The sequence below is a fragment of the Pyrus communis genome, chromosome 6 (assembly GCF_963583255.1).
Source record: "Pyrus communis chromosome 6, drPyrComm1.1, whole genome shotgun sequence".
NCBI classification, from domain to species: Eukaryota; Viridiplantae; Streptophyta; class Magnoliopsida; order Rosales; family Rosaceae; genus Pyrus; species Pyrus communis.
Genome location: NC_084808.1, coordinates 12,719,247 through 12,745,970, shown reverse-complemented (window position 1 = coordinate 12,745,970; position 26,724 = coordinate 12,719,247). Strand labels below are relative to the sequence as shown.

Sequence of the window (26,724 nt, the reverse complement as noted above, 5' to 3'; positions counted from 1 at the left end):
CTTATTATATCCAAAAATGGAAACTTCAAAATTTCACAACTGTAGCAAATTTACCCAGAAACTTCTTGCTTTTTTCCTAGGATATGTGTTCGACCCAAATGCATTTTTCCGTTTTAGTAAATCAACATCATCTCCATGAATTCCCTTGTCGAGATTTGTTTTCAATAGGTCCCCTAAGCCTGTGACCTGATGTAAGGAAACAACAGAACAAAAATAAGCAATAGTGTTGATGTACCAATTCAGATCACAAAAGAGATTATGTGGTGGACTTGCCCCCCCATATTGTTGAAGAGCAGCAAAATTATGATCCCTCGTCACTGGAACTAGTTCCTCTTGTCCAATTGGAAAATCGCCAGTAGAACTTGGTTTTGGCACTACGACTCCTAAAAATAAGAAGCAACAAGTTAACTCCAGAACTACCACAGAGAACAGTTTCCACACCAGAATTTATGCATCACGATGGTGGAGCAAATGAGAGAGATCTCTAAAACACAATCCTAAAAAAATGAAACAAGAATGCAACCTCACAAATCCTACTACAATCTAAATGACAATGAACCAGAATGAACAGAACATGACAAAAAAATTGCCATACCGCCCTAGGATTAGACCCAACAAACAGGGTAATACCCTTCAAACAACGAAAATGAATATTTACAATAATGTTGCATTTTTTTCTGCGGATAATATTTACAAAAAATCTAATGGAATAAAGAAAAAGAAGTACCAATCACTTGCTGGTCTCCAGCTTCCTTGAAAAGATATGCAGCCTATTTAAAAATAAAGAAAAATCATATGTTAGGATAGTGATAGTACACGAGTGACTTAAAGACACATTTATTTTGAAGTGATTTACTCGTATGGCTTGTGCATGGGCTCTAATCTTCCTTAGCGTCTGCTGCTTTTCTTCTTCCTTTTTCAAGTCTAAGGTGTACCGGAATCGACGAGAAGCATTCAGCACAAGTGCCGCTTGCTACAACAAAACAAAACATAGTTCAGCCAGAAGGGTCAATAAAAAAGATCAGATCAAATAAATAGAACAAAATAAATGATTTCCGGTAACAATGTAAACTACGCACCCAAAAGATATTTCCAATTCTATTGATTTTGTTATTAAAAACGAGTCCCATATCAAAAAAGATACTCGTAGAACTTTTTGCCAACAATTTTCCAATTTTTCTTTCAACTGTACAACACTACTTTATAGGTTTAATCTTCTAACCCTGGCCATACTAAACCTAACACAAATTCGGAAAGTAGTATTCCCTTCTTCTTGAAAAATTGAGACTAATCTATTCACATAGAGGGAGCAACTACACTAATAATAGATATTTACCATCCGGTACAGAATACCGACATTACAGATACACAAACAGATAGAACAGTGGACCAAAAATACACCCGCAAAACAACATAAACATATACATATCCATACATACAGAGATGAAGAACAAGTTGCAGAAACAAAACAATATATGTGTAAATACATATAAAAATGACTGTAAAACTGCAAAATGTTATATAGATTGGAAAGCATACCCTCCAGCGCTTGAGGCGCTCGACCGAAGCATCCTTAGTTCTGGCAATGTCAAAAGGACTGGACGAGGACTCGTCGTCCAAGTCGCCCGAGCGGCTGCCGCCGGCCTCCAAATCCGCCCGTGAGCCTCTCGATTGACTCATCGTTCGTTAAAAACCTGTCGCAGGAGAGATGGCGCCGTTAGTTTCTTCAACCACCGGGCCCTAACAACCACTCGAAACCCCTCTCACGCTCCCAAATTCTCACTCCCCGAACCCAATTTCCAGCTTTCTAATCTCTAATTTCGTTTCAAATTTTCGAAAACTCGAATGCTCGTCACACTAAAAACTAGTGCAACTTCCAGTCCGAAATTTCAAGACTTATCTGGAACCGCCGCTCGCTCCGCCGCACTTGGCAGAGACGTTAGGGTTCCAAACGAAAACCCGGAATGTTTGGCTACAATTTATAAGAGCTGGATAGGGGGTTCACTTGTACAGTCGAGACTCTGCCGTACAACTTCCTACTCCCTCCGTCCCTTCCTATTTTATTTTATCTCTCAGAATATATAAAAAAAAAATATTAGCAAACCACGCACAGTAAAAACAGATATTTTGGCAAGTGACGGTCGTAGTAGAGAAAAGTGTTGCTCTTACATCGTGGTTGGGTCTCTTACATCGTGGTTGGGTTTAAATTTTGTCGACTCTGTAGTCTAATATTTTTGTCGGTTGAAGATAAAGATATTTTGGAAAAGGGTTAAAAAGGTAATTAGGGTTTCTCCACTAAGCCTTCTCCACGGGACCCTAGATTATATCCTCTTCTCCACGACATGTGTATTGATATTCTAATTTATGTAGATTTTTCTTGATCATCTACGTCGGCTTATTCATGACAAAATTTAAATTAAAGAATAGCACTAGCGTATACCTTATAATGGATGCTTAGAGAGTAGCACTATGCGTTTTTTTGCATGCACAAATCAAATGGTTAGAAAACTGAATTTTAGTTTATGAAGAAAAAAGACAAATGGATATATAAGAAACGAGCACCCGAGTCAATAATCTTTCAATCAAAGTGAAAGTTTTAGCTTACAAAAGGGGAAGATAATTGGATAGACAAGAGATAGGTGCTCAAGTCAAGAATCTTTGTGACCGACTGAAGTTTTAGTTTTTCGAAAACAAAAAAAAAAAAAAAAAAAAGACGATAAGTAAATAGATAAGAGATAATCTAATGGTATTCTTCTTCAGTTGTAAATGAGAAGTTATAAGACGTCCACTCCCTCACCCCATTCATGTAGTACTATTGTTGCCTACACGAAAAAGTGACCGAGTGAGGGAGTTTTGGTGAAGAAACACGTTTGTGATTGCGAATGACACATGGTTCGGCGTGGTGGTAGTTGCGGTGGGGGAGACCTCAAGAGTCGGTGGGGGGTCACCCTAAGCACGTTGTGTCATTTGCTTAAGAGGTTTTGGATTTAGACGTACGTGGGGGTGCGTTTTCTGATTCCTTTGGTTTTCATTTGCTCACCTTTCTTTTCTTTCTTTTTTCCCTTTTTCTGTGGGATAATTAATTTCCTTATTAGGGAGCAAGTTAGGAAGATGTTTCTTGGAAGCAAAGAATCGAATCAGGTGATCGTGTTTTTTTCTTGCAAGTGAGGTCGGAATTTACATGGTGTTTGTTGGAAGCAAGGAAAGAATCAATGGTGATGCTCAAGTTTTACCTACAATAATTTTTCTCCGTTGTGGTCATGATGCAATAATTCAACTAATAAAAGTTTTCTAAAAACGGGTGCTAATATTTCCAGGGAGAAATTTGGTTGAGTGACTCCTGAAAAATGTAGAAAACTATGGCAGCAAGAAAATAAAGTCCTATAAAAGGTGTAGAAAACTATGGCAGCAATGGAAAGATTGTTGAGTCGGCCAAAAGGACACGGTAGACCCGGTTGTAACATCACTATTCATGACTTGATCACACTTGTGTTTATACTATATTTTGATGTCGATAAGGTTTGATAGATTGTTGACGTGTTGAAGGGCAGAGCTGACTGTCGAAAGTTTCGATAAGCAAACGGCGGGGCAGCATATGGAGATGACCTGTGGCAATTTGGAACAGTAACTTTGTACCTTGGAATAAGGAGTATGGGGATGACTTGTGGCAGTTTTATTAGATTTTTCTTGCTTGGTCTGAATCTGATACGTATATTTTTTTTTCTGGATATGAATGAAATGAAAGCAAAGATAAATAAATTATACTGAAATTTTAATATTACCCTTGAAACTATATTTTCCTCTACTAAAACCCATCTCATTTTGTTTTCTTGAATAAAACCCATTGACTACCCTCCAATTAAACAAATTCTTTAATTAAGTTTGACTTTTCAAATTGTGTATTTTTCGAATGCCTAAACTACCCCTATTAATACTTTGATGGGGTTTTTGGATCAGTTACTTGTTATATCCATTTAATTAATTTTATATATTTTACAAAATAATTCATGCCATTCATTGTATATTCAATGTATTAACTTTCAAATTGTTATAACGTGCCAATTGAAAAATAATAATACTAATTTCATAATTTTGTGCATTACATATATAAGTTAATTTACCTACCAACACAACAATAAACCTAAAACAGCTTCGGCTAATATTCCAATCCCTAATACACAAAACAAAAGCTATATGTTCCGCACAATTCTTACCTACAAAATAGTCTAATTTACCTATTACATCAAACCAAAATTTAAAGGGTCTAGTTTACTTTCAAAATGGTCTAATTTACCTACATGATTTATGTGCATTAGATTAAAAGTTTATTTAATTGCCTACAAGCACAAACCCACAACATTCGAACATTATCTAATATCACTAATTTTTATTTTTTTTTGGAATAGGTAAATTAATTTAAATGTAGGTAAATTAGTATAATATTAATAAGTAGGTAAATTAGTATAATATTAATAAGTAGGTAAATTAGTATAATATTTTATAAGTAGGTAAATTAATTTGTATGTAGGTAATTACATAATTCAAACAATATTATTTTTTCCGTACAAGATTGTCTTTCTCTTTTAAATTTGGTAAATTAATTTATATATGTTGCTAATATTTATGATACAAGAAAGGTAAAATATCCATATGGATTTAATTGCTCATCATAATTAGGATGAGTAATAACATTTATTGACCAAATTAGGATTCTATGGCATAAGTTGTAATTGTATTGTAATAGTTGGTCATATATTTGTCTACATGGTAGGCTATTTGAAATTTGGGTTTTATTTGAATGTTTAAATTTAGATGGGTTTTTATTTGGAAAATAGGAGTTTCAAGGGTTTATATCTAAAGAACCCTAAATTATAATACGTACCTGAAATTTGCAGAATATCCAGAACAGCTACTACTGAAGTGTTGTTCTGCGCATGCCTGATCAATATCTCCGCATCGTCAACAAGATTGAGATGTTACATATAATTGAGGTGGCCTTCATATTCCCTCTACTAAATAATCCAGCATGCATGTATATAGATTATTCTTCTCTAAGAGTACTGCGCATGCCTGAAGTAATCTCCAGTAATTAAGTATTTATGTGTAAAACTGCAATTAAAACGGACTAATGTAAACTGGATGCAGCAATTATGTATATAAGCTAAAATATCTAGGGTGGAACCTAACTCCAAAAAAGTTCTAGCTGCAGTGGATTGGAAAGGAATTTGTGCATGTATAGCTAGGTGGAAAGATATAAAAATGATGCAATAATCTGCTTATTTTAATAAAAACGTTTCCTAATTTAGAGAAAGTAATATTAAATCAATAAAGAATAACTTTGCAGTATTCGAAACCAAAAATGTACATGAATCGGCCTGAAACCTTTCATGCAGACGGTACTTAAATCAGCTAAATCAATTGGTAGTGTCTGCTGGCTTTGATTTTCACCTCCTTATAGTTAACAACTATGTCATATATGCATATATAGTATATTTTATTTTATTTTTGATAGATATGCATATATACTATAAGTGGAAAGGGAGTTCTAGCAGTTTCTTTCGATCTGTGTGCGCTGTAGGTGGGGTGACCTTTGCTTGTCAATTGGTTTTGGCACTGCTTAGGGTGCATGATTTGACGTCCAAGTAATCTGTTCTGATGTTAATCTTTTAGGTTACTCTTTATTCTGAAAGATTCTCATTAGTTAAGGTTTAGGTTTTAAAACATTCTAGTTTGTTGAGAGTACGTAGAAGACGGTCTTGATTCTTTGTCGATGAATGTACTTCACCATCTCCAGGTAAGTTGAGCTTATATTTAAGTTTAGTCTTACTTGGTAAAACTAAAGTTATTAAGACTTAAATTGATAGACAAGCGACAATGGTCTCAAAAGCTTAAGCTGTGAGAACGGCCGCCGATGAATATCAAGCTTAAATACTCTTTCTTGCGTGCAAATTCGTCTTGCACTTGGAGAAGCAGACTGAGAGAGAGAGAGAGAGAGAGAGAGAGAGAGAGAGAGAGAGAGAAAGAGAAACTTATAGGTGGAGTCTCTCATCACGGTACCATGCAAACCAACAAAGAAGTGGCATCATAAATCGAAACCCACATGTCCTACCTTCTTGCAAAGCATACCCAAATATCATGATGTTAGACAACCAATAGCCTTAAAAACTAAAGCTTTTAAAGAGTGAACTCTAATATATATGTATATATATATATATATATGATCATCAAGACTTGCGTTGACAGGATGCCAAATTTAGATGGTGCGGATGTCATCATTAATCATATCGGTAACATTATGAAAGTTAAATTTCCTATATATTGAATGGTTTCATTACTAATTAAATTTAAACTTTCTAAACAAAATTTATTATCTATTAAATTGATGACAGTATCACTCCTGGACTGCTAAAATGTCTAAAACTTTTGACACTTAAATCGATCACTAGATAAATGTCGCGTTTTATCTAAATAATATTGTGCCAAGGATTTTATGTAAAGATTAGCCAAAAATCAATAAAACTTTACTATTTAGCCATATATTAATGATATTTTTTTGTTTTGGACTTAATCAAGGATATATTTTTATTAACTAGGCATTTGTCAGTAATGAATGTCACATGAGCTTTAAGTCATTATAAATAGTTAAAACTTGACTCTTCTATCCTTTCTTTATAAATAGTTAGAACTTGACTGTTTTATTCTTCTCTCTATGAATGTCATATGGCCTTTAAGATATTATAAATAGTTAGAACAAGAATATTCTATCACTCCCTCCCCCCCCCCCTCGTTTACATGGAGGAGTCTGCTCAACTCAAGGAAACGGAACCAGGAAAATGGACATTGCATTGCAGTGTCTGAATCCAAATCTAAAAAATAGAGCCAGGAGACAGACACTACATTACAATGTCTTAATTCAAATGTAACAATGAGAAGTCGTGTGAGGATATGAGACATGTGAGTGATGGAAAAAACTGAACCAGAAAACGGACATTGCAACATAACGTCTGAATCCAAAAATAAAAAACAAAATCATGAAATGAACATTGTGTTGCAGTATTTGAATCCAAATGTAAAAATAAAAAATAAATAACAAAAAGAACATGTAAGAGGCGTGGGAGTGATGATAAAAAACAAAACAAGGAGATGGACACTGCAACGCAGCGTCTGAATCCAAAAGTAAAAAAATATAATTAGGAAATGAACATTACATTGCAGTGTCTATATCCAAATGTAAAAAAAAACATGTAGGAGGCGTTTGAGTGATGGAAAAAACGATACAAAAAAATAGACATTGTGTTGCAGTGTCTGAATCCAAATGTAAACAAATAGAATAAGGAAATAGACATTGTGTTACAGTGTCTGAATCCGTATCGATTTATTCCAAAATATAAAAACTATGAGAAAAGGGGTGTTAGTTGAAGTAGATGTCAGCTGTAGTGACAGATTTTGTAATTTTTGTTTATTTTAAATACATTTAAGTATCCTAATATACGATTGACCTATTTCTAATTAATATAAATATTATTGATATACTGTTAACATTGTAACTTTTTATTGATTTTATACTAAATCATGTTGTGAAACTGATTTTCATTTCTTAACAGAAATAGATTACAATTGTGTTACTTATATACATCCTTTCCTACTCACACATAACTATATTCTTCTAACTAACTTGCCACCTGTCATAATACTCTCAACTAATTATTACAGCCATGCACAGCACACATTACCTATTTCTAGGGTTTATTACAAACTGAATCTTTATTACTACAGTCCTTAACATCCCCCCGCAAACTGAAGCGAGGAGTTCGAAGAGACAGTTTGGATCGTAAAGCCAGAAACCTGTCCTTGGAGAGAGATTTGGTGTAGATGTCAGCGAGTTGATCATGAGTGCGAACAAAGTGAATCGTAATAGTGCGCGATAACACCTTTTCGCGAATGTAATGATAGTCGAGTTCAACATGTTTTGTGCGTGCATGGAACAAAGGATTCTTAGCAAGCGAGATGGCTGATTGATTGTCACACCAAAGCTGCGGAGTGGAAGGAAGAGCAAACCCGATATCAGTAAGGAGTTGACAAATCCAAGTAATCTCGGCGACAGTATTGGCGAGAGATCGATATTCGGCCTCTGTTGAGGATCGAGCAACATTTGGTTGCTTCTTAGCACTCCAACTAATGGTGGATGAGCCTAAGAATATACAGTAGCCACCCGTTGATCTGCGATCAATCGTACAACCAGCCCAGTCCGCATCAGAGAAAGCTGTCAGACAAGGTGCAGAAGGGGATTTGGTGAACCAGAGACCAAGCTCAATGGTACCCTTTAGATATCGCAGAATCCGTTTGACAGCAAGAAGATGAGATTGGCGAGGACGGTGCATGAACTGACAGACAAGGTTGACAGCAAATGAGAGGTCAGGTCGAGTCCAGGTGAGATATTGGAGAGCACCGATGATGGATCGATATTCTGCAGGATTGTCAAGAAGTGGAGAGGAATGGTCCAGCTTTGCAGTGCTGAGAGGAGTGACACAGGGTTTGGAGCCATCCATGTTAGCTTTCTTGAGAAGATCAAGAATATATTTGGTTTGCGTAATGAAGATGCCTTTAGAGGATCGATGAACCTCAATACCCAGAAAGTAGTGAAGGGCACCAAGATCTTTGATGGGAAATAGGGAGCTGAGCTGAGATATAACATGTTGGCATGCTGAAATGGATGGCCCAGTGACGATAATATCATCGACGTAGACTAACACAAAGACCAGTGGATCTTTTTTGACAAACAAGGAATGGTCGGATTGAGAGCCAACAAAACCAAGGGTTCGTAAAGCAGCATGGAGTTTCTCATACCAAGCGCGAGGGGCCTGTTTAAGGCCGTATAAGGACTTGTGCAGGTGACACACGTGATTGGGATGAGTAATGTCCTCAAAACCAGGAGGCTGTTGCATATACACAGATTCGGATAAGGTGTCATGGAGGAATGCATTGCTGACATCAAGTTGATTGAGAGGCCAGTTGAACTGAGCAGCAAGGGTGAGAAGGATGCGAATAGTCACAGGCTTGGCTACGGGACTAAAAGTCTCAGTATAGTCCAGTCCTTCCTGTTGATGAAATCCTTTAGCGACTAGCCGAGCTTTGTATCTATCAATGGTACCATCAGGTTTTCGTTTGATTCTGAAAACCCACTTACACCCCACGATGTTTTGGTGGCCGGTTGGGGGAATGAGGGACCAAGTGCCAGTTTGTTGTAAAGCAGTAAACTCGTCTTGCATGGCTTGAATCCAATGAGGATATTTAGAAGCCTGAAGATAGGTGGTAGGGACAAAGTCAAGAGAAAGATGTGAAGGGAGAGGGTGTTTAGTGGCAGAAAATGCTCTTGGTTTGTGAATACCGGATTTGGACCGGGTCTGCATGGGATGAGTATTAGGTGGGACTACACATGATGGATGCGAAGATGAGGACGATGGAGAAGAGACAGGAAATGGTGGAGATGGGTGAGAAGGAGGTGAAGATGGCCGTGTTTGTGGAAGGGAAGGATTGATGATGGGTTGAGTGAAGGTAAGGTGAGTAGGTATGGTGCTGGAAGATAGGGAAGTTGTTGATAGAGGAGAACACTGAGAGGCAGCAAGGTTGTGAAAAGGGAAGCTATCCTCATCAAAGATAACACTTCTGGAAATATACAACTTGTTTGTGGTAGGATCGAGACATTTGTAACCTCGATGATTGAGACTGTAGCCAAGAAACACACACTGCTTGCTTTTGGGATCCATCTTAGAAGAAGAATAAGGTTGCAGCCATGGGAAGCAACTGCACCCAAAAACCTTGAGCGTAGTATAAGTTGGTGTTCTTCGAAACAAACGTTCCCACGGAGATGGTCTAGAGGCAGTTGGCAACCTGTTTATGAGATACACAGCAGTGGAAAAGGCATGATCCCAATAACCATGAGGGACCTGGGAGACAGTTAATAATGTCTGAGCAGTTTCAACGATGTGCCTGTGCTTGTGCTCAGCACAACCATTTTGTTGGGGAGTGTGAGGGCAGCTAAGCTGATGATGAATACCATGTGTGACTAGAAAATTGGAGAATGAAGTACTAAGATACTCCCCACCAGAGTCTGATCTGAGAGCAACAATTTTAGTGTGCAGCAAGGTCTCAACAAGAGTTTTGAACTTGACAAAGGTAGAAAACACATCTGATTTGCATTGCAAAGGATAGAGCCAACAGTATTTAGTAAAATCATCGACAAAGATGACATAATATCTGTGTTGAGTAAAAGAAGTAGTAGGCGTTGGCCCCCAAACATCTGTATGAAGGAGTTCTAATGGCTTACTTGTGTGGCACGGTACAGAGGTAAATGGTAATCTAGAGTTCTTGCTTAAAGCACAACCATTACAAAAGGAATTAGTTGAACCACTAGATACAGAAATACAAGATTTGGCAGCCAACTTATTTAGTGTCTGTAGTGAAGGATGGCCAAGCCTATGGTGCCATAGAGTCCGAGAAGCATGAGTTGATGCAGCAAACACATTGTGAGAGTTGAGTGCTGAACTGGAAGGTTGGGATTGCAATGAATAAAAGCCATCTTTTACAGGACTTTTAAAGAGCATCTTCCCCGAAGAAATATCCTTCACAATGAAGTGAAAAGGATAAAGATGCATAGAACACCAATTGTCAACAAGAAACTGATTTGCAGAAAGTAGATGTTGTTTCAAATCAGGTACATGCAACACATTTCAAAGCTGAAAGTGATGATTAGGAGTACGTAATGTAGAGGAACCAGAGTGGAGAATAGGCAAACCTTTGCCGTCTCCAATGTAGACCTGCTCAGGACCGAAGTAGGGCGCAGGGTTCTGGAGATTGGTGTAGGAATTTGTCATATGAGTACTGGCGCCAGAATCAATAAGCCAGTTAGGTTAAGAGGACTGAGCATGTGCAGCCATAGCAGAAGGAAGGGAAGCACTGGAGTAGTGTGGATTCATGCGCTGAGGGCAGGCGAGAGCATCATGCTCAAATTGTCGACAGATTTGACAAGGATTCTTTCGGCCAGACGAGGTAAAATTGCTTCGACCACCACGAGTGTAACGCTGAGAGTTGTTACGAGAATAATTTGGACGAAAGTTATTTGATCTGAAGTTACCTTGACCTTGACCATATTTTGAAGATGAGAAGTGTCGGCCTTGAGAGAAATTGTGATCACCGCCACGACCTTGAGCAACAAAGGCTTGAGAGGTTGAAGTAGGAAGAATTCCGGCAGTGGAATTATAGGCCTGAATTTGCACAGGAGGAGAAGTTTTCTTCCGATTTGCTAACTGTATCTCCTTACTGAGAAGAAGACCGTGCAATTCATCAATTGTAGTGGAGCCAAGCCGAAACTGGATCGCATCAACGAATGAGTCATAATCTGGTGGTAATCCATGGAGTGTAACAGAAATGAGCTCAGAATCTTCAACCGGAGCTCCGGCACTAGCAAGCGCATCTGCGATCGCTTCAATTTGTTGAAGATACTGAGCAGCGGTGGAATCACCTTTCGAGATGCAACGAAGACGGGATCGAAGCTCATGGATGTGCGATTGAGAAGCTGCAGCGAGTCTTGACTCCAACTTAGCCCAAAGTTCTCTGGAGTTCGTAACTCCAACAGTGTAGGGAATGATCGATTCAGAGAGGGTGGAATTGATCCAGATGAGGATGTTCTGATCGTTTTCAAACCAAGAGACATATGCCGGATTGAGAACCGAATGTCCAGCAGCATCGGAGAGGAACTGTGATGGAGGAGGCACAGATCCATCAAGAATTCCGGTGAGGTTGTAACGACGGAAGATCGGAGCAAAGAGCGCACTCCAAGTGAGATAGTTGGTGGTGGTTAGCTTGATCGGCACCATAGATCCGATATTCTGAATTGTGATTGAAGGCGTAGTGCTTGTTCCTGAGCTAGGATCAGAAATTTGAGGATTGACCGGTGTTGCCGTTTCAGAAGAGGGAGAAGCCGAGGTCGCCATGGAAGAAAGATGAAGAAAGCTTAGCGAAGAAGCTCGGAGAGAAAGAGGAAAGCTTAGGGAGGAAGAAATCTCAGCGAAAAAAAAGGAGAGGGAGCGGGAATCAGGATGAAGTCGTTAGACAGAAGGCTCTGGATACCATGTTGTGAAACTGATTTTCATTTCTTAACAGAAATAGATTACAATTGTGTTACTTATATACATCCTTTCCTACTCACACATAACTATATTCTTCTAACTAACTTGCCACCTGTCATAATACTCTCAACTAATTATTACAGCCATGCACAGCACACATTACCTATTTCTAGGGTTTATTACAAACTGAATCTTTATTACTACAGTCCTTAACAAATCACCCCTTAGAAAAGTTGATTTGAGCCCAATTTCCAAGCGTATTTTAGGGAAACCCCGAAAAAAAAAATATCATTTTTTTAAACCCCTTGACAACTACATGACCTATTATTACTTTCATTTTTTCAGAAATAAATACTTTTATTTTTCATTCCTAATCTGCCCCTAAGTTTAAAGATGGATAGAAACATTAATTTCATTCCCAATCTGCCCCATAAGCTGATAACCTGCACTACATGCAATATATTTCTTTTTCTGCTCCTACATGTCTTGAAATTTGTTATGATGATAACCCATAGTGTTTAGTTATATATCTTTACCCTACGTACATATTTGTTTATGTATCTTTACAATAGGTAGATAATGATAGCATATGTATAATTGTTTCATATCTCTTTTATAAGTAAATGAAGATGTTAAGTTTTTATTTTCATATATGGACATTATATTATTTTAGAAAAAAAAAATTGTTGTAGTGCCAAAAATACCATTTGCCCTACTAAGATTAGTCCGGCTTTTTGTCAGGTAAATTCTCTTCGCCCGACAAAAATTAACTCTTGGTTGGGCAACGCTTTGGTTTTTCAGAGGCTTTTACACGATGGAGTAATTTGGTAGGGCAGGTCGTTGTTCGTCAGGCAAACATTTGGTGTCAAGGGAAAAAAATGGCACGAAGCCAGTCAAATCTTGCCAGATGAACTTTGAAAAATTCCATTGCGTAAAGGCTTAATTAGGTTTTAAGGTTTAGGATGACCAACCTTTCCCGAGTAATTTCCATCAAACTGCCACTATTATTTGTTTCAATTATGGAGGTCTAGGGAGTAGCATTGGTGGTAAAAATCAAAGGAGTTAAGTGCAAGAAGAAGAAGTTAAAGCCAATTGTGGGGGTTCATAGCAGCTATAAGATTTATATGGTAATATTAAAACTAGTAGTTGGAAAGAATATAAGGATCGCCGTGTGGAATACTTGAGTGATTATTCTATGGCAAAGAAGGTGATGACGAAGGTTTACTCAGATGACTTGCGTGTTGAAGAAAACGGAGAGGATACCACCATCATGATTAGACATATCCCCAACAAATACTACCTTCAATCTCTACTGTTGGATTCATCTCCACATCTATTTTATAAACACCTCTTCTTCCTCCATTTTTACAACTCACTCAAACCCATTATTCTGGTAAAATCTAATTCCCCAAAGCTTTAAACCATATGGCTGCAAAATTAATTTAACAATCCAACCATCAAACTTGTTTGTCTATACTCCAAGATCTTAGAGGCCAAAAATCACCAAAAATAAATGTCTGGAGATTAGGTAATGGGATGAAATTGTTTGACGGTTAGAAACGAAAAATCATGATTTAACAATCGTTTTAACTTCGATTTTGATGATTTTTTTTACAAATACAATCCCCAACCCTAGAAGAATACGATGAACGAACCCAATCATGAATTTAAAATATGTACACTAGTGAATACAACAAAAGCTTACATTCTACTTAATGAAAGTATAGAATAAACTCTAAGTGTTTGAGAATCTGTTCTTTTGATGAGACACGCATTATACAAAATTAAACTAGTTTCCATGATCCAACCATCAAGCATGTTTGCATATACTTCAAGATCTCGTACGCCAAAAATCAAAAAATTTAAAAAAAAAAAAAAAACGTTCGGAGATAGGTAACAGAACGAAATCATTCGACAATGAGAAGAAAAAAATCACGATTTAATGGTCATTTTAACTCCACTTTTGACAAGACCAAAAATTGAGAGTAAAATCACACACTAAAATAACATGATCGTCAAATTCGATGACTTTTTGAATCATTTGAATTTAATGTTCAAATTTGAGAAATATTGTTTTTTTTTTTTTTTTTAAATTAGGCCTACGAAATTTGTTTATATGTCGGGTTAACTTACAAAGTTTGGTCGAGTCACAGCACAATTTTTACAGGAAAATTAAAAAAATTGCCCTCAAAATTTTCCCAAAAATTCAAACTTGCCCCAAAAAATAGGTAACCAGACAAGATATTCTAAAATTTCGTCGAGCAAACTTTATGTTCCACTAATGATTTTACCGAAATTAAATACTTCAAGCAACCACTGCCCACCAAACCAATAGGGTTTGCCTGATAAAAAATTAGGGATTTTAACACGTGTCAAAATTTTAAAAACCTTCGCCCGATGAACCTTCCGTCGGGCAAAGGTCCAATATGTTGTAACCCCAGAATCTTCTTCTGTCTTCCTCCTCATGCCGCTCAGTCTCTGTATCTTTTTTTGCAACTCATGAGACACAACTCTCTCTAACCTCAGCAAATCTCTTAGGAATCTCTCTTTCTGCAACTCAGTCTCTCCATCTAACCCATCTTTGCTCCATGTGCTCTCTCCTCCAACACCCGCGAGCTACACCACCATCACTCTATGCTCTCTCTTTGACCTCATTGTCAGTGATTTCTATCTCTCTCTATTTTAATTTTTATTTCGAAACTATTCTAGGATTTGTTATGATTGGTAGGATTGTAAGGGTGTGATTTGTGGGTACGGTGGTGGTTGTGGTGTGGGGAGGATGGCTACGGTGGTGGCATAAGGTGTGGGAGGGTGGGTACGGTGGTGGTGGGGTGTGAGAAATTTTTGTGAAATTGTAGGAAATTTTTGAAAATTTGTAGGAAACTGTTTAAATTTGATAAAATTTTAGAAATATGTGAAATTTTATGAGATTTATCAAAATTTGTAGGAAAATATGAAAATTTTGTGAAATTGTAGAAATATGTGAAATATTAGTATAAAGGTATGAAAATTTGTGAAATTTGTAAGAAAATGTTTAAATTGGTAAAATTTTGGAAATATGTGAAATTGTAGGAATGATATTTGTGAAATTTGCAGGAAAATATGAAAATTTTGTGAAATTGTAGGAAAGTAATAATTTTTTTTTTCACATATGTCTTCGCGCCTAATCACTAGTGGTCGCCATTCTGCTTTCGCATTTGCTCAGAGTGAGAGGTTAACCCCCAGCGCCACCTAGGGTGCCAGCGAGACCTAATGGCCCCGCTAAGTCGTTTGCCGGCGCCATTAAGGCAGGTGGTCCGATCTACTAGGCACCCCTAAAGTCGCAGACGCCATGAGCTTCTGGCAACCTAACCCCATCCTTACCACACCTGCTTAAGGCAACCCTAGCGTAAAGGCCGATTCGACGACTGTGCAATGAATGGGGGATGGGTGATTTGTAGGGTGTTGGTGAGCAACTAGATTACTCGGGTCACATAAAAGCTGATCTGGGTTGGATACCTCTCGAGTCACCGATGAGTGAATGACAAAGCCAACAATTTGTTGACTCACGACATGGGTGCCATCATCCACACCAAATGCCCCATGGTCATTGATTCCTGGAAGACGCACAACCCTGAGGTCTGTGTCGAGATGGATAGACTGCTCGACAAGTGTGCAACTTTCTTAATTTATTATTATTTTTTCCTTTACTTATTTAATGTGGTTTAACTAAAAAATTTGTTTTTTTTTTTTTTTAGAATTTCAGGCCAACTTCGAGTGGATATGATGAACAAGGCATGTGTCGAGTAAATTGACCAATGTGGAAGGAGTGGTATAAAGAGTGGAAGTACGAGCTACACATCTACTACCAGACTTGTGTGTCGCCTAAGACAACTCATAGAGATCCACTTGAGGAATGAGGAGTTTGTGGAGGGGATGGGTGAGTGACAGTGGATGTGTACTCATTTTCAGAGTGAAAAATTTCAGGTAAGCTTTATATATATTTTAATTGGATGAGGGTTCTCTTCGGATCCTCTTTGTGGGGATCCTAGGGATCCTCACATCCTAGTAATTCATCATACATTGTGCGGTCAGTTTTCGTTAGGTACTATTTATGTTTAACTTTAAATTAAAAATTAAAAATAATTTATGGCTACCGCACGATGTATGATAAACAGTTAGGATGTAAGGAACCCTAGGATCCCCACAATTTGGATCCAAATGGGATCCAAATCCATTTTAATTCTAGTTCAATTTTTATGTTTCTTTAGTAATGTTTAATTGTATGTTTTACTTTACAGAAAAATCAGGGGTTGAGGAATGGTGAGCTACTGGTTCACATTTCCCGAAGGTGGATGTTTGGGGGGAAACACATGCCAATTATGACATCGAAATTGCGAACGGTATTTTTGTAAGTATTCTTTTCTATGATTTAATTGTAAATTTCATTACAACAAATAAGGTTTAAATTATGATCGAAAATCTTAATTGATTTCCCCTTTGTTTTTTGTAGGCTTTTATGACACTAAAGAAGGACGAGTACCTCGCCTACTCTCCTAGCAGCAACCAGACGTGCCTATGGAGAAGCTGATATGTAATCCAAAGGTGTATCTACAATTATTGATGGATGAGGTTAGGCGATGGAAAGGCAAAGAACTTCGTGGCCTATGAGCAAGTCGGGTTTAAGACTTCAGAGGTCGTCTTCTTCAGTAAGTTATATCCTTCGACTAAGACTGATTCCAGACTTCAACATGTAGAGATGGAGTTAGTGCACCAAATAAAAGAAACTGAGCGCCAAAAAGAAGAAGTGGCACAGAAAGAAGCTGTTGTGCACAAATTAATGTGCATGTACTTTGCTAGAGTAAGCCAATCCTTGTCAGCTTATGGTATAAGCATTCCCGACCCCCTGAGCAACCTTCAGAAGCCATTCCCCCAGCCACCTCAGCACCCACCAGAGTAGTTTACATTTATATGTTTAGTTTTTTTAACATAATTGTACGGACAATTTTATTTTGAATGTAATTAAATAACAATTTTAAAGTTGTCATTAATTATAGCTTTTTAAATTAATATAATTAGAATTAAAAATTATTTATTACAAATATTTTTTTAACGTTTTCTGAAAATTTTAAAAAATATTAGCCCAACAACTTTTTCGTCAGGTCAAATTTATAACATTATTTTATTTGATTCTAGGCAACGAAATATCCTAGGCTAGCAAGATGATTTCGTCAAGTCAATACGGTCAACACATGTTTGCCCGACAAATACATTTGTCGGTCTAACTTTGTTGTGGCCGACGAAATAGATATTTCGTTGAGTAAGACTTCGAGTGACAGGTTTTATCCGACTAATCTTTCTCGATAAACTTGTGTCAGTTAAAAGTTTATGGCGATGAAAACATCTTTTACTTGTCTGGCGAGGTTTTTTTTGCAGTGTTATAGACATAATTATCAAAGGTAAATAGTTGTGTAGTTATCACACTCGCTAATTGATCTGTTTGAATGTTTTTCAAGTGCAAATCATATTATTCAAATTTTAAATTAAAAAAACATATAATTAGGAATTTTCAATTTAATTTCATGTTTATTATTATGGGCAAAATAGTCACACAAATGAAAAATGAATGCAAAAATTTAATTTAATTTGAAACCACATAAATATTGGATAAAATAAAACTAACTATATATATGTTCACTGAGCCTAAAGCAAAAAACCACTAAGCTCCATGGGATCAACATCCCAAAATCCATGTGTTGAGCAAACTGTGAACTTTAATTGAGTAGCTCTAAACAACATCGTCTCAATTAGTTTCTGAGTAGCTCTAAGCCTCTAACCAACAGCCAATTTTAACAAGGATCAAGTAATGTTTGGCATTATTATCTTGGACAATACAAGCAAAGCATTCTCCTCTTAGGAGATGAGCAAATTCTACCACTTACAAATAACGTATCTTCATTGTAGAAATTTTATAATCGGAACCGTTTAATCTCTTAGTTTTCATTTGAAGATCATTCATACTAAAATTCATTTAAATCGGATATCGTTTAATCATCTAATGTATCAAATAAATCAACAATGTCAGTACCAAATTGCATGTTCATGATGAACTGTTTATTGATTTCATACATACTAAACAATATCTGATTTGAATGATTTTTTGTAGGAACGATCTTCAAGTGAAGATTAAGAGATAGAACGGTTCCAATCGTGAAACAGTAAAAATACGTCATACGTAAGTGAAGGAACGAACTCATCTCTGTAAGGGAGGAATGCAAACATTAACCTTATGCCTTTGTTTTACTTTTCTCTCTATAATTAACAAACCCATCTTTTAAAGATGTATGTTTAATTATATTTTTATATACATTCTTAGCCAAAATGATGGTTTACATCCACTTAAAATTTGTTCCTTGAAATTTTTGCATTTTGCATTCCGCCCGTTAGACATCTAACTATTTGCTAAGAATCAAATATGAAGTTGCGGCGAGGATTTGATTTCTTTTTATTCGTTTCCCATCCAAAGTGAATGCAAATTTGCATTAATGCAAAAGGAAAAACATGTATAATATACTGCAAAAAATATATATTGGAAAAGATATATATACCTACCTTAGCGAGAAACCAATAGAAGGAAATTTCCAAGAAACTTCGTGTATATATTGCTCCAGAAGGAAATTGAACTTAAAAGATCGAATCAGCTGGCCTCCGGGGAAAGTGCAGAAAGATCAGATGATCAGATATTCTTATGTTTGATATTCTATTCCATATGTCGAAAAAGAAGAAGAACAACTTCAAGAAGATAGAGTAAAAGAACATAACTTTATTGACAAACAAAGATAGCATCAAAGCACATACATACGTGTAAAAAGAGGGCTTTTGCAGCAATCTATATTCCTCCCAACAATTTCAAGACATGCATCTTCCATAAACGAGTGAATATCTTATTTGCACATATACTGACGGACTTGCAATGATTCAAATATACGGCAAAACGCGTTTCGCTCGATCTGAGAATAATATTTTTCTATCTGCTTTGTGTAATCCGATTCGATGGGCATCAAACGTAGTGCAACTTATAAGGATGACATGTGTGGACCTTAAGATGGGCTTTGTCGTAATATGATTTGGACTCCAGATATTACTGACTTTCCCGGAAGTTGCCCAACAAAAGTCCAACTCAGTCACCACTCATCACCACAAATCTATATATTTTTGTTTGTTTGGACATGTGAAATGAAGACTTACAAACGCTCCAGTTAGAAGATGCGGTTACGAGATAGAGTCTCAAGGCTAAAGAGGTATAGAAAGACCTAGGAAGACTTGAACAAAGGTTCTAAGAAAAGACTTGGACAACTTGAATCTAACGGAAGACATGACACAAAACCAAGTGCAATGACGTTCTAGGATTCATATATCAGACCTCACTTAGTGAGATAAAGCTTTGTTGTTGTTGTTGTTATTGTTGTTACATTTTTGTACTACCACATGATCTCTGTACTACACATATATATAAATCCAAGACGTCAGAAATTTGCCCAAAGGGATTAATTATATAACAGGATGTGTTTATTAAAAGATATATACATCATTCGGAATCGTAGGAACTTTCCAAGAAAAAATGAGTGAAAGAAAAACCCTTAAAAGACAATAGAATTAAAGACTTGCCATTACACTCCATAATTCAGGACCCAGCAGGTAGATATGTTTTCAATTCCTACCTGGCTAATGATAGATCAACAACTAATTAACAGGTAACCAAATTAAACCAACAACTCCATAATTTCTTCTGCTGCCATCTGGCCCAAAGCATGCATGCGTTTAAAGCAATTTTGTGAAGATCAAAGGGATCGATATATTGAAGCTCTTTCGATTTCTTTTAGTTTTTCCAAGCAAGGTAGAACATTAAGTCATCGAATATGACAGATGCAAAAATGAATGAATTCGAACGAAGTCACTAAATATACTTAATATCTCTCTTTATTCTGAGCAGGTTGAAAAAAAAGAAATCCATGTGACTGAAATTGCTCGGTAATAAGGTTATGAACTTCCCCTAATCATAATCCAAATAATTTTTTTTAATAAAGAAATATTACACACTAATTGATGCAGGTTGGCCCAAAGAAAGCATTCATGGGAATTCGAACTGGGATTGAGGTTTCTAAACCTTTACTCGATTTTTACTCCACCAATCTCTTGAGATTAGCATATGCAAATAAATTTCTTTTTTTTGGGGGCAACATATCCAAATACAGATACATGCTAGATAGTGGATATGGATAAATATGTACGTATACAGTAGTCTTCAGCTCAACGGAAAGCTTTTGATATGATGTAGAAAAGTAGAACAAACTTTAAGTTCGGGGGGACAAGGCCAGAGCATAACACGTAATTTTCTTGCCCTACAAGCTTCATTTGATTGAGGTTGCATTACAAATCAGAGACAGAGTAGATAAGCTTAAGTATATATGCAGGTTTCCTTTGCAAATGTTGGATGCATTGACACGTACGGAGCACCAATCAACAAAATCTAACTGAAGTTATTTACCATAGTACTCTAGATTGCCGATATCTGGTAGAAAAAATGGTCATTCATCCCTATAATCTACATAGCAGTATTACAATGTTCTAGCTTTCGATTACCGGCCGGCTCCGGCAAGTCTCTCATATGAGTTATCGAATGAAACTTTCCACGCGTGATCCTTGCGCAATCCTAAGACCCCGCGCGCCACTTGTATTAGCGTCTTTTCCTGGTAATTTCCCTTTTGGTAATCGAGTGGTCGTGGCAGTGTCTATAAAAAAGTTCTACATCTCTATCTACAACTACTCCACTTGATGACAATAAAAGCTATACGGCCGGGATGGACTATTATTTTTCCACTGACATCCAGCCTGCATTTGCAGGCAAGACAACGGCTACTCGGTGGTTGGTCTTCATCAATGTTTTTTCTTCTTCTAGTACCCTAAAATTTCCACAAGACTAGTTCTGGTTATGCACAAGGGATGGGCACTGTGCAGTTCCACCTAAATTGGAACCGGAACCGGAAAATATCAACTGTTCGATTTAGTGCGGTTTCGCTTAAATTTATTACTAGAACCGTACATTTTAGTCTATACCGGTTCCGATTCGGGTTCTTGCCGGTTTACGGTTCCGAATACTAAATTATTTAAACACCAAATCATCATGCATTCAAATACGTCTTCTAAAACGATTATATAAAGTTGCATACAACACAAATCCTTTTTAATGCAAATGTCTTTGGTAGTGGCACCAAGTTAACAAAAAGAGACAATTAAAAGAAATATGCATTGGTCGGTCAACAAACAAAGAAGAACTTAAGCAGCATCGGTCTCCTGATAGTGGTTCCCTGATATTGGCAGCAGTAGCAAGCAAAAACATTTTAGGAAGGGTGAGCCCTAATTGGGATGGATTCACTGCTTTGCAACTTGTTGAAACTAATTTTTCAACCTATTAAACCATGACACGTGTATATATATAATTTATTTATTAGTAAAACGGTTTGGTTCGGTTTCGATCGGTTCTTGTTCCTTCGAAACAGGAACAGGTTTGAACTAGTTTGGTTCAGTTTTTGACTCAAAGTGGATTTTTCCGATCAACGCAGTTCTTTTCGGTTTTTTCCATACAGTTCGATGCGGTTTTATGGTTTGGCAGTTTTTATGCCTACCCCTACTACCAAGTCTTCTGGGATATTATAGATTATCATATATCATTACTAGATGGATGAAATAAATGAAATATGTTTGAAGTGTTTCTGCTTAATTAACGAATAACTAAATTGGCCAGTTTTTTTTGGGAATATCGACACTCCAAAAATCTTATTATGCACTTCTCAAAATGTGGTTTTCTTTCTAAATATATAAAGTTTGGAGTGTAAAATAAGAATTTTGGAGTGCCAATAACAATTCTCTTTTTATATCCTCTTCTTTTTGGTAGAAAAAGAAAAGAACAGTTTTATGAATCTTTTTACATGATGGTATTTTGACACTACAACGTAGTGTTATAATTTTACTCAAATTATAAATATGTACATATAATATGAACTATATTTTGTCTAGGGATGACAAAGGTTTGGTTTGGGGATGGAAATGCCATATCTATTCCTATAACCACGAAAATTAACCATATTCATAACCGGAAATTAACCATCGGGGATTATCCATAACCATACCCACGGGGTAACGGATTTCTCATCGGTTAATGGTTATATCCATTTTCGTCAATGCAAAATAATTATTCGTTCAACTAACACATTAGAATTTAATGGATTCTAATTCCGTCATTAAATATCCACATTCAAATCTTAAAAAACATAACAATATTTTCTTCAGATGTTCATTATAAGCCAAATATGAAAGCAAATTAAGGCAAATTTGTCCTGAGAAAAAAAAAAAAAAAAAAAAGATGACAAAAGCAAATATAACAGCCACTAAGGGAGAAAGACAAAACAAATTATTAAATCATTTAAATACTTGAGAATATTATATTCAGATTGGATTCGGGGACAGATACGGATTGGGGACCCCTATAACCATATCCAAACTCCTAATTGAATAATATTAATGATTTTTTTCCATATCCAAAATCCGAATTTTCATCCTCAAATTTGCGCCATTCGAACAGTTATGAAGTTCAATGGGGTTGAATTATTATCCCTCATTTTATCCCCTCATATTATAATATGTGAAATGGTAACATCACGTGGCAGGGTGTTCCCGGCACACAAAATTTCTCATCCTTTTGCAACCAACCAATAGCGGAAAAAAAAAATAATTACATATACGTGATAATACATGGTGTTGGTATACCATGGTTCCATCCCATGATGAAGGATGGTTTGGAATCTCTAGAATTCTATAGAGAACTAATGATTCGTTGAAGAATACTACATTCAAAGGAATGTAATGGTTGGTTCATTCACCTTATACATTGGAATTACAAATAAGATTAATCAAAACATGAGAACTCTATGTGGTGCATGAATATATGAAGTTCCAAGGCCAATGCATTGGATGGTGCATGAATATTTCGACTTCCAATGATAGTGATGGAGTTAATTCTTTGACTCAGTAGGATGTTCCCTGTATGCATATAAATAGAAGTGGCATTTCACTATTGCTGATCATCCAAAAGCAAGCATACCACTCCGAGAGAGAGAGACAGAGAGAGAGTATTCTAAGAGTTGTTCCACGCTAAGGTTGAGAGTGAGAGTGTTTCATCATAAATTGTGTGAGTGAGATTTAGTTAGAGAATGTGTGTTATACTTTCTTATATTCATCAAGTTTTATCTTCGGCTTGGTAAGATTGTTTTGGTTGTACCCATTATTTTGATTTAACGGAAGATTGATTGTTACCCCGTGGATAGGCACAAATTGCCGAACCACGTAAATCCTTGGTGTTTATCTTTCTAATTTACTTTGTGATTTTCTCTATCCAATAGTACTGTCAATCCTAACATGCGGATCACCTCCTACCCCATGCAAATAACATATCTTCACCATTATAATCGGAACCACTTAATTTCTTAATCTTCAATCAAAGATCATCCCTAAAAAAAATCATTCCAATATAGATGGTTTATGCATTCAAGTATGGAACAAATCGACAGTATGAGACCAAGTAACATATTTATGATGAATTCTTTCATTTTTTTTTTTTTATATACATTTGGATGACTCAATGATAAAAGTCTAGCAAATGCTAATTGGTTATAACATTAGCATTAGACCAAGTAACATATTAAAAATGCTTATAACATTTTAAATCTCTCCATAAGTGCTAATTGATTTTAGAATGTATGTTTATGTTCTAACATATCATCAGACCAACAATTATACTGTCTAACATGCTCTCACGTCATGAATATGTAGTCTAAATTAAGAGTTCATCATAAACAGGTACTATTTACTATGAATAGGGTGAGCAAATGCAAAAGATTTTTTTATTTATTTAATGAAGGTGAAAAGGAACAAAATTATTTGTACAATCTTGTACACAGTAATATAAGCAAAACTCACTAATGTGTTCCACACGTTGTATTACTACATTTTATGTACAAGGTCCATGTGGCGCGCATGCTGAGTAACTATGAGCTCACTACATCATTCTTGTGAATACGGGCATGCCAACTTACAACTGAATTTGATCGGGCAAGTAGAATATATATTGTGATGATGTCAAATGCACTGTTGACTTATGTACTCGAGCAGTAAAGGTTGAGGAAGTAACACATCTCGCCTTGGGTTCTAGAACTTGAAGACTAGGTTGCCTAGATCATTGCAAAATTTAGGATCTCATGCACTATGTTCAGCTGGATCGACTATATATATTCGTGAGATATAGGTGTGCCAAATCGATGTCAGGCTGTAGGGACACAGGTACTCAAAGGAGGTGAGCATCTTTATGGTGAACGTGGTTCCACCGTCTAAATGCCGAACTGCAAAATGCACTTGAGAATAACCAATTATAGAACACTCTACTCCGTTGGAAGCTAATGAAGTAAGTTCTTTCGGTGAATAAGTTAAAAACTCTTCTCCAGCCAAGACTTGGATAGATAATTGGATAGATAACCAACTTACTAGAACTATTGTTGTTAGTACAAACTAAAGATGCTCATTGATTGCTTTATTCTACGGATCTAATATTGTTGGTCCAAACTGAAGATGTCACCGGTTGTTAACACAATGTTATCCAAACTAAAGATGTGTTGACGGGAGGGTCAAGATAATTAGTGTTTTTCTCAAGAAGTGTGAGAAGAGTTTCACGCAGAGCGAGGGATTTCTCATAGAGCGTTTGAGTTGTTTGTTGAGTTAAAGGGACCTTCAATGTTGCAGAGCCTCTTCCATTTAAAGGCAAGACTTCCATGATAAACAAGTTTGATGAGGTAGAGTCCTAATAGGACTGTGTTTGCTCAACATTTGCTTGAATATTCCTTTTATCCCCTCTTAGTCAAAACTTCATTTTCATCTAGTCTCGGTCTCCTTGATTGTCAATAGGACTCTGAATCTAGTCTCATTATGAGATTCATCCATCTTTATCTGATCATGTATGCATTTTGATCCCTGGGATAATCCATATTTATTCATGGTTTATTCTAATCCTTGGCAGTTACATGTGTGTAGGACTCGACCGAGCCACCCTTATACTTAATCTTTTTCATAATCCTACTTTCATGAGGACTCAGTCAAACAGATGTTTTCATGGGCCAAAATCCTACTGGTCTGATGGATATTTACTGGGCTGAGAATTATGGTCCTTAGGTCAATCCATCTTGGCCTAAACAAATGTATAAAACATATAGTTGATCGAGTGAAATGTTTGACAAACGCTTTCTACACATTTTGACACACGTTTTTTGAAGTCTATTCTGTAATGTATTATAACGATCAGAACAATTTATCTTTTCGATCTTCCCTCAAAAATCATGTCTGTCAAAAATCACTCAAATTTGAAACCATATGAATGTAGGAGTAAATTTAGTTTTTTTTGTAAAACCATATTTATTCATTTTCCCCATTACAAATTTATGTTTTAATGGTTTTAGATTTGTCTAACTGTTTGCAAGGATGATCTATGAATGATATACTAAAATATAGATGGTTCAGATCGTTGTAAATACATTACGAAGTGGGCTCTACAAAATGAGTTATTATATCCTAATATAAATGGTTCGGATCGTTGAAATACATTACGAAGTAAATCCTACAAAATGGGTGTCAAAATGTGGGTCAAAAGCATATGTCCCATATCCTAACCCGTGTGTGTGTATATATATGTAGTCCTCTTCCGTACGTTGAAGGATCCCTCAATTAATTTTTTTTTTTTTTTTTTTTTTTTTTTTTACAGACACATTGTGATACTCATTTTATAACATTTTTCAATGATCCAAATCATTTATATTTTAGTTCATCATTCATAAATCATTGCTTACAAAAAATTAAATAACTCCAAAATTATTAAGACATCCACTTATAGTGAAGAAAATGAACGAATACGATTTTTCAAAGAAAAACTATTATAATTACTATTTAATCCAACTGACAAATAATTTTGGATTTGAGTGATTTTTGTTAGAGATAATTTTTAAAGAAAAACCTAAATGATAAACAGCTGAATCGCTGAAATAAAATATAGAATGAGGCTTACAAAAACTCTTCAAATAAGCTTATTTGAGGAATCCCTCATCCGAAGGAGACTGACGTTCGAGTGCTCAAACCTCTCTCCCTACCTCGTTTGTAGCAGAAGATGCAGATGGCATGACACATTTTTCTTGCAGCAGGCTCATTGTCACATCCCGGCCCAGGCCCCCACCACATCCCGGGCCCGCTCCACCACCGTAGCACGATATTGTCCGCTTTGGGCTTACCATTCCCTCACGGTTTTGTTTTTGGGAACTCACGAGCAACTTCCCAGTGGGTCACCCATCATGGGATTGCTCTAGCCCCCTTCTCGCTTAACTTCGGAGTTCCTACGGAACCCGAAGCCATTGAGCTCCCAAAAGGCCTCGTGCTAGGTAGGGATGGGAATATACATATAAGGATCACTCCCCTGGGTGATGTGGGATGTTACAATCCACCCCCCTAGGGACCCGACATCCTC

At 36.6% G+C, this 26,724-nt stretch overlaps 1 protein-coding gene and 1 long non-coding RNA gene across 8 annotated transcripts in view; one reads left to right on the top strand and one right to left on the bottom strand.

The window, feature by feature from the left end:
* The window catches only part of LOC137736841 (calcium-transporting ATPase 10, plasma membrane-type-like), a 30,150-nt gene extending 10,986 nt beyond the window's left edge, over positions 1-19,164 (bottom strand). Inside the window, exons 1-7 of one of the 7 annotated variants that reach the window (XM_068476129.1) lie at positions 18,966-19,164; positions 18,720-18,808; positions 4,883-5,109; positions 1,540-1,694; positions 857-973; positions 728-770; positions 55-383 (exon numbers count right to left, since the gene is read on the bottom strand). In XM_068476129.1, coding sequence (XP_068332230.1) covers positions 55-383; positions 728-770; positions 857-973; positions 1,540-1,680 — 630 coding nt within the window. In that variant the 5' untranslated portion in view covers positions 1,681-1,694; positions 4,883-5,109; positions 18,720-18,808; positions 18,966-19,164. Of the gene's footprint in view, positions 1-54; positions 384-727; positions 771-856; positions 974-1,539; positions 2,067-4,882; positions 5,110-18,715; positions 18,809-18,965 lie in introns of those variants that run through there. The other 6 variants (XM_068476128.1, XM_068476130.1, XM_068476127.1 and 3 more) reach the window with 6 other exon arrangements.
* Positions 14,231-18,514, top strand: LOC137736844 (uncharacterized). The gene is made up of 3 exons (XR_011068804.1): positions 14,231-15,746; positions 15,874-16,518; positions 16,621-18,514. It is a non-coding gene; the product is annotated as an uncharacterized lncRNA (long non-coding RNA).
* Positions 19,165-26,724: the final 7,560 nt, after the last annotated feature.